Source organism: Triticum aestivum, chromosome 2B (assembly GCF_018294505.1).
Source record: "Triticum aestivum cultivar Chinese Spring chromosome 2B, IWGSC CS RefSeq v2.1, whole genome shotgun sequence".
Taxonomy (NCBI): Eukaryota; Viridiplantae; Streptophyta; class Magnoliopsida; order Poales; family Poaceae; genus Triticum; species Triticum aestivum.
The window spans coordinates 754,612,046-754,620,002 of NC_057798.1; the positions used below are offsets into that span (position 1 = coordinate 754,612,046).

General features: G+C 50.9%; 1 protein-coding gene across 1 annotated transcript; it reads left to right on the top strand.

Moving 5' to 3' along the window:
* The first annotated feature begins 726 nt into the window (after positions 1 to 726).
* Positions 727 to 7,303, top strand: LOC123047168 (ABC transporter B family member 19). The gene is made up of 9 exons (XM_044470666.1): positions 727 to 1,324; positions 1,472 to 1,526; positions 1,920 to 2,296; positions 3,424 to 3,683; positions 3,782 to 4,098; positions 4,196 to 4,419; positions 4,501 to 5,326; positions 5,410 to 5,651; positions 5,889 to 7,303. The coding sequence occupies exons 1-9, from the start codon at positions 1,019 to 1,021 to the stop codon at positions 7,095 to 7,097; spliced, it is 3,816 nt and encodes a 1,271-aa protein (XP_044326601.1). The 5' UTR covers positions 727 to 1,018; the 3' UTR covers positions 7,098 to 7,303.
* Positions 7,304 to 7,957: the final 654 nt, after the last annotated feature.

The window sequence follows — 7,957 nt, forward strand, 5'->3', positions numbered from 1 at the left end:
AGAGCCATATGTACTCCCTCCATCTCAAAATAAGCGACTCAACTTTGTACTAGCTTTAGTACAAAGCTAGTACAAAACCGAGTCACTTATTTTGTGACGGAGGAAGTACAATCAAAGGGGAGTCCGTAGTCGTGTCGTTCATTTCACAGGCAGCCATTGATGCCCTAAAATCGTCCCACAAACACATGCAATTCATTAGCCAGACATCAATGTATGAAAAGTATCATCGCGAGAGGAGGATCACGTTGAATATGAAGAGTATCTTTTTTGGACGGAAGGATCACGTTAATTATGAAGAGTATCAATCTTTGGACGGAAGGATCATATAAATTTTAAAAATATCTTTGACCATAGGATGAGAGGATTATACGTGGCTTACGAAGAACACCATTCTTTGGCAAGAATCACATTGTAAATTACGAAGAATATCATCAAACTTTGGATATGATCAAACTAATAATTATGAAAAGTATCATGGAGGAAAGATCACTGCTAAAATATGTATGCATGGTTGCAACACAAACAATTAGATTGTGTGTGTAATTCCCTTCGTGATCATCATGGGGTAAATCGTGATTGATGTGATTGTGAACTGTCCCGTGTACATCTATGGAAGATCGAGGGGCACGATTTAGCTGGGAAAAGGAAAACAGAGTGAGCTCACCGCGAGTGAGGCCACCACTCCACTCCACCAGTTGGTCCGATCTTCTGACCCCGCCTCGGCACTCTCCTCTTTATCTCTCGCCCCAAGGCCCTGCCTACTTCTGACCACCACCGCGGCGCGGAGCACAAAGGCACCACCACCCTCCTCCCCCATCCCCTCCCACAAACCTCTCCTGCACGTCACGAAACCCGAGGCCAGAGCCAGCGCCCCAATCCAAGAAAGCAAGGCCAAGCAGTGGCCGGAGGGAGACCCCTGCCTCGCCGTCCAATGCTCCCGGCCGCGGCGGCGTCAATGGCGGCCTGAGAGCGCGTGCGAGCGAGCGAGCGGGCGAGGGTCGAGGAGCTGCTCATTGCGATGTCGGACCCGGCGGCGGCGGGGGACGGCAAGGCGGAGAAGATGGAGAAGGCGGCGAACGGATCGGCAGGGTGCGATGCGGCGGCGGCGGGGCAGGGCAAGAAGCGGGCGGACCAGGCGGTGGCGTTCCACGAGCTCTTCTCCTTCGCCGACCGGTGGGACCTGGCGCTCATGTCGCTGGGCACGCTCGGCGCGCTGGCGCACGGCGCCGCCATGCCCTGCTTCTTCCTGCTCTTCGGGGACCTCATCAACGGCTTCGGCAAGAACCAGACCGACCTCCGCGCCATGACCGACGAGGTCGCCAAGGTCCGTACTAGCACAACTACATCGCCAACTCCACTCCCACTGCTCGATCGATGTTCTCCCCGATTTGTTTTCGGATCATTCATCTTGCAGAGATCACCAGCGCTCATTCACCACTGATTGGTTTTCCTCACTCCTCCTCCATTGCAGTATGCGCTCTACTTCGTCTACCTCGGACTGGTGGTCTGCGTCGCCTCCTACGCAGGTGAGCTCCTCGTCTCCGTCCGGCGCCCTCCCTCCATCTCCGCAGAATACCCGGCACGCCCCTCTCCCCTCGTTTCCTCCGGCGCTCAAAGGCTCTCTCCGAGCACAACGGGAACCACAGGGGCCTATGCGCAAAACGGGATCTGGTCATGGCCGGTGGGGCATCTCTCGGAGACCACCCCACTCACTAACACAAGTCCCGTCCCGTCGCCATCCCGCCACAAACAGGGACAAATTAACAATAATTACGTTTGTCGCCTTCTCCGGCATGGACTCCGGCGTGTTCGACCTCGCCGGAGTTCGCGCCGGCGCCGGTGGAAGCCGTAGCATAGCAGTACCATCTTGGAATCAATGTGACCGAAGCCGTAACAATATTTGTTTGGGTTCTCGGCAGAGATCGCGTGCTGGATGTACACCGGGGAGCGGCAGGTGATCGCGCTCCGGAAGGCGTACCTGGACGCCGTCCTCCGGCAGGACGTCGGGTTCTTCGACACGGACGCGCGCACGGGGGACATCGTCTTCGGCGTCTCCACCGACACGCTGCTGGTGCAGGACGCCATCGGCGAGAAGGTGGGCAACTTCATGCACTACCTGGCCACCTTCTTCGCGGGGCTCGTCGTCGGCTTCGTCTCCGCGTGGCGGCTCGCGCTGCTCAGCGTCGCCGTCATCCCGGCCATCGCCTTCGCCGGCGGCCTCTACGCCTACACGCTCACCGGCCTCACCTCCAAGAGCCGCGAGTCCTACGCCAATGCCGGCGTCGTCGCGGAGCAGGTAACAATAATCGGCGATGGCCATTCCCCGTCATAGGATTTTTGTCGCGGATCCGCCTAGGATTTGTGTCGGATTAATCTATGCATCATGCGTAGTGCGTCCATGGACTTCCCGGCCTGAATTCAGGGTGGTGGGTAGGTGGGGTGGTAATTTTCTGGTGGTGCCTGCTGATCAGGAACCAAACATGAGAAATCTTTTGTACTACTCTTATGCAGCATGACAACTGAGAACTGACCAACATCGCTTTAATGCCTTTGAACCTTTGTTCCCTGGGAATCCTATGAGCAATTCCATAACTAGGGTGGGGGCAGCGCATTGCGCCGATATTGTCGTTTGTTTGTGCTTCAAGCAGACTTACATGACATGCTACCCTTCTAGCCATAGTGGCCCACCGAGCCTACATTTATATTTTGGTTTTCAGAGTGCCTACAAATATCATCTCTCGTTTTATTTTTATAATCAACTATGTCCAGCAAATTTTACTCCATCTTCAGCAGAAAAAGACATGCTCCCTACGATCCATATTAAATGTCGATGATTTATAAAGTTTTTTGTGGATATCTTGATTATTTTGAGGGGAACATAGAGAATAACTGAAGAAGACAACATGTGGTAGTATTCAAAAAGGAAAACTAAAGATGATGTGTGATGACAGTGGAATATAGGAGGTTGAGTATGACCATTTTGCGGCATAGGATGTAGATAGTCAACCGTGGATACCAGGGAGTTGGTGTGTATGCTTTTCTGGTATTCCAAAAGAAATTCCACCCATATGCTACCGGAATTGTTTATTTATCGGTCATGTGCACATAAAGCGCTAAAATGCTTTGAAGCATGTGCAATTTTCTTTTCGTCGGAGTTTAAAGGTGCTTTAGCCAGTTGTTTTCTGAAAAAAGATTAAGCTAGTTATCCTTATGCTTTGTTACTGCCTACATTTACTTGACCTAGATATCGTGATGCTCTAGTGCTGCCTAGAATTACTTGAGTTTATTTATTTACCACACTTTATTTGAATAACTGTAAAATAATCTTTAATGTTGTCACTGTCATGTAACTTGTGGAATCAAGTTACTTGGAACATCATGCATAGTGCTGACTATGAATTGGGATAAAACATTCTCCCACAGGCAATTGCGCAAGTTAGAACAGTCTACTCATTTGTTGGAGAGAGCAAAGCACTCAATTCGTACTCTGAAGCAATCCAGAATACACTGAAGCTTGGTTACAAAGCTGGGATGGCAAAGGGTCTTGGTATTGGGTGCACTTACGGGATAGCGTGCATGTCATGGGCACTAGTATTCTGGTATGCCGGCGTCTTCATCAGGAATGGGCAGAGCGATGGTGGCAAGGCCTTTACTGCGATCTTTTCTGCAATTGTTGGTGGCATGTAAGCAAAAATTCATCCTCCTGTTTCATCTATTTTCTCTTGCTTGTTGTTGGTGCTCTGACGTCTCTGGTGTGTTTGCTTGAACTTTGGTTCTGCAGGAGTCTTGGCCAGGCATTCTCCAACCTTGGAGCCTTCAGCAAAGGGAAGATTGCTGGATACAAATTGTTGGAGGTCATTCGTCATAGGCCCTCCATAGTTCATGATCATAAGGATGGCAAGTTGTTGGCGGAGGTCCACGGAAATATTGAATTCAAGGATGTTACTTTCAGTTATCCATCAAGGCCTGATGCTATGATCTTCCGGGATTTCTCTCTGTTCTTCCCTGCTGGGAAAACTGTTGCAGTTGTTGGAGGCAGTGGGTCTGGTAAGAGCACTGTTGTGGCTCTGATAGAAAGGTTCTATGATCCTAATGAAGGTAATGCCTGACTAATCACCGATGCCTCATGTTTGACTATTTTTTGTGTATGTATCTCCCGTTGGATTGCCCTTAATAAAATTCTCTTGAATTGCAGGCCAGGTTTTGCTAGACAATGTTGACATCAAGACACTGCAATTGAGGTGGCTGAGGGATCAAATTGGACTCGTAAACCAAGAGCCTGCCCTTTTTGCAACTACAATCATTGAGAACATCTTGTATGGAAAGCCCGATGCCACAATTGCAGAAGTTGAGGCTGCAGCAACTGCATCCAATGCTCATAGTTTTATCTCTCTGCTGCCCAATGGATACAACACAATGGTTAGTCTACTTTTATATGTTTGATAACATGCATGTCAGGTTGAATCAATCGATTATTTATTTGTTTGATTTCTTTCATAGGTTGGGGAGAGAGGAATTCAGCTATCTGGTGGTCAGAAACAGCGTATTGCAATTGCTCGTGCTATGCTGAAGGACCCCAAGATACTGCTCCTTGATGAAGCTACCAGTGCTTTAGATGCAGACTCGGAGAACATTGTGCAAGAAGCTCTAGACCGCCTGATGGTTGGGAGGACTACAGTAATTGTTGCTCACCGTCTGTGCACCATCAGAAATGTAAACATGATCGCGGTGTTACAACAAGGCCAAGTTATTGAGACTGGGACACATGATGAACTTTTAGCAAAAGGAACCTCTGGAGCATATGCATCCCTGATTCGCTTTCAGGAAAGCGCACGTAACAGAGATCTTGGGGCTGCATCTACCCGTAGGTCACGCTCGATGCACTTGACAAGCTCTCTGTCCACCAAATCTCTGAGCCTCAGGTCGGGAAGTTTACGGAACCTGAGCTATCAGTACAGTACTGGAGCAGATGGGCGCATCGAGATGATCTCAAGTGCAGATAATAGCCTCAAATACCCAGCACCACGTGGTTACTTTTTCAAGCTCCTAAAACTGAATGGTCCTGAATGGCCCTATGCGGTGTTGGGTGCTATTGGTTCTGTTCTATCTGGATTCATCGGCCCAACATTTGCCATTGTTATGGGTGAAATGCTCGACGTGTTCTACTACAAGGACCCCGTTCAAATGGAGAAGAAAACTAAGCTTTATGTGTTCATCTATATTGGCACAGGCATATACGCCGTAGTTGCTTATCTTGTGCAGCATTACTTCTTCAGCATAATGGGAGAAAATCTTACAACCAGAGTTAGGAGGATGATGCTGTCTGGTATGCACCATAAAATGATCATAATCATTGTACTTTTGTGGTCCCATATTAAACTTACGGTAAATCTTTGACATTTTCTGCAGCGATACTTAGGAACGAAGTTGGTTGGTTCGATGAAGAAGAAAACAACTCTAGTCTTGTGGCTGCTCGTGTAGCAGTTGATGCGGCTGATGTGAAGTCGGCGATAGCCGAGAGGATATCAGTGATACTGCAGAACATAACGTCCCTGATGACATCTTTCATCGTCGGTTTTGTCATTGAGTGGAGAGTGGCGATCCTTATTCTGGCCACTTTCCCTCTTCTTGTGCTTGCCAACTTTGCCCAGGTAATTTCTTGGCCTACCTTTCAGGCTTTCACTCAACCAGTTTTTTCATTAGTGAAGAGTACCTTACTCTAAGATAATGCAAATGATAAAAGAGACCAATTTTTAGTGCGCTTTTTCTGAATCAAAATCTGTATCAGAACAATGCTTTGTTTTGTCAGCAGTGTACATTGTATGGAAAATATACCAAATGTAACTGGATATGGTCTAAATTTGTGTTGTTTCCTTTGATGCTTCCAGCAACTTTCGATGAAGGGCTTTGCTGGTGACACAGCAAAGGCACACGCCAAGAGCAGCATGGTTGCCGGTGAAGGCGTGAGCAACATCCGCACAGTGGCGGCCTTCAACGCTCAAAACAAGGTCATGTCTCTCTTCAGCCACGAGCTGCGCATACCAGAGGAGCAGATCCTGCGACGCAGCCAGACCGCGGGCCTTCTGTACGGCCTCTCGCAGCTCTGCCTCTACTGCTCGGAAGCGCTCATTCTCTGGTATGGTTCTCATCTGGTCCGGTCGCACGGGTCAACATTCTCCAAGGTCATCAAGGTCTTCGTCGTCCTTGTCGTGACTGCCAACTCCGTCGCCGAGACGGTCAGCCTTGCGCCGGAGATCATCCGTGGTGGCGAATCTATCCGCTCCATCTTCGGCATCCTCAACAGGGCGACGAGGATCGAGCCTGATGATCCGGAGGCAGAGCGTGTCACCACTGTTCGTGGCGACATTGAGCTGCGGCATGTCGACTTCTCGTATCCGTCTCGCCCTGACATTGAGATCTTCAAGGATTTCAACCTGAAGATCCAGGCCGGGCGCAGCCAGGCTCTGGTTGGAGCTAGTGGTTCTGGTAAGAGCACTGTGATTGCGCTCATCGAGCGGTTCTACGACCCGACAGGGGGCAAGGTGATGATCGACGGCAGGGACATCAGGAGGCTGAACCTCAAGTCCCTGCGGCGCAAGATCGGGCTGGTGCAGCAGGAGCCGGCCCTCTTCGCCTCCAGCATCCTGGAGAACATCGCGTACGGCAAGGAAGGCGCGACGGAGGAGGAGGTGGTCGAGGCGGCCAAGACGGCCAACGTGCACGCGTTCGTGAGCCAGCTCCCCGACGGGTACCGGACGGCGGTGGGCGAGCGCGGCGTGCAGCTGTCGGGCGGGCAGAAGCAGCGCATCGCCATCGCCAGGGCGGTGCTCAAGGACCCGGCCATCCTGCTCCTGGACGAGGCGACCAGCGCGCTGGACGCCGAGTCGGAGAGCGTGCTGCAGGAGGCGCTGGAGCGGCTGATGAAGGGGCGGACCACGGTGCTGGTGGCGCACCGGCTGTCGACGATCCGCGGCGTGGACCGCATCGCCGTGGTGCAGGACGGGCGCGTCGTGGAGCACGGCGGGCACTCGGAGCTCGTGGCGCGGCCCGAGGGGGCCTACTCCCGGCTGCTGCAGCTGCAGAACCACCGCAACTGATGGAGGGACCTGATCGATGCCATGGGTGGATGGATGGGGGCTTGATTTTTGTGGGTGGTGGGGGTCTGGTCTAGTGGGTGTAGATACTAGGGCGACCGTGTGTTACTGGTCTCTTTTCTTTGTGCTTTGAACTGCAAACCTTGTGATCTGATCTTGATCTGTATCTTCTCCGTGATGAAATGCATGATGCAACTCTCGTTTCTCTAGCTGTTTTCTCCCGTGCGATGTGTGATGCAACCTTGTGTTGTGTCTCGAATTGATTCGTTCGGCTGGCATCCCCTCCTGACCTTGACCTCGTCGTGGAACGCCCGGCGCTCGCCACACCCATCTCCCTCTCCGCCGCCAGAGGGCGGGCGCCACTGGGCAAAGTCCGTGTGGCGTCGGTCATGGCGGAGCGGTCTGAGTCGACGGGGGCGTGGCGACGCGCGAGATCGAGGCTCGTCAGGCGGAGCAGCGAGGCTTGCTGCGTGATGACGTCGGTCGGCGGGCGGGCAACGGCGCCGATCGAGGCCCTCGCCGCGGAGGCAAACCCTATTTGACGCGCGCGAGCGCCCAGACTGGGGCGTCGGGGGACGCCCATGTCCCTCTGCCGTTTCTTTCTCTTTCTCTTTCTCTTTCTGTTTCTTTATCTTATCTTTTCCTTTTTTCTGTTTCCGTTTCTATTTATTTTATTTTATTTTCCTTTTTCTGTTTTCTGTTTTCTTTTTTCTTTTTCTTTCTTTTTTTCGTTTTCTTTCTTTTTTATGTATCATGAAAAGTTCATTGCATGTTTATGTACAAAAAATCTTCATTGTATATTTAGGGAAATATTCACCTTATATTAAGAAAATGTGCAACATATTTTTTAAAAACTTCATTTT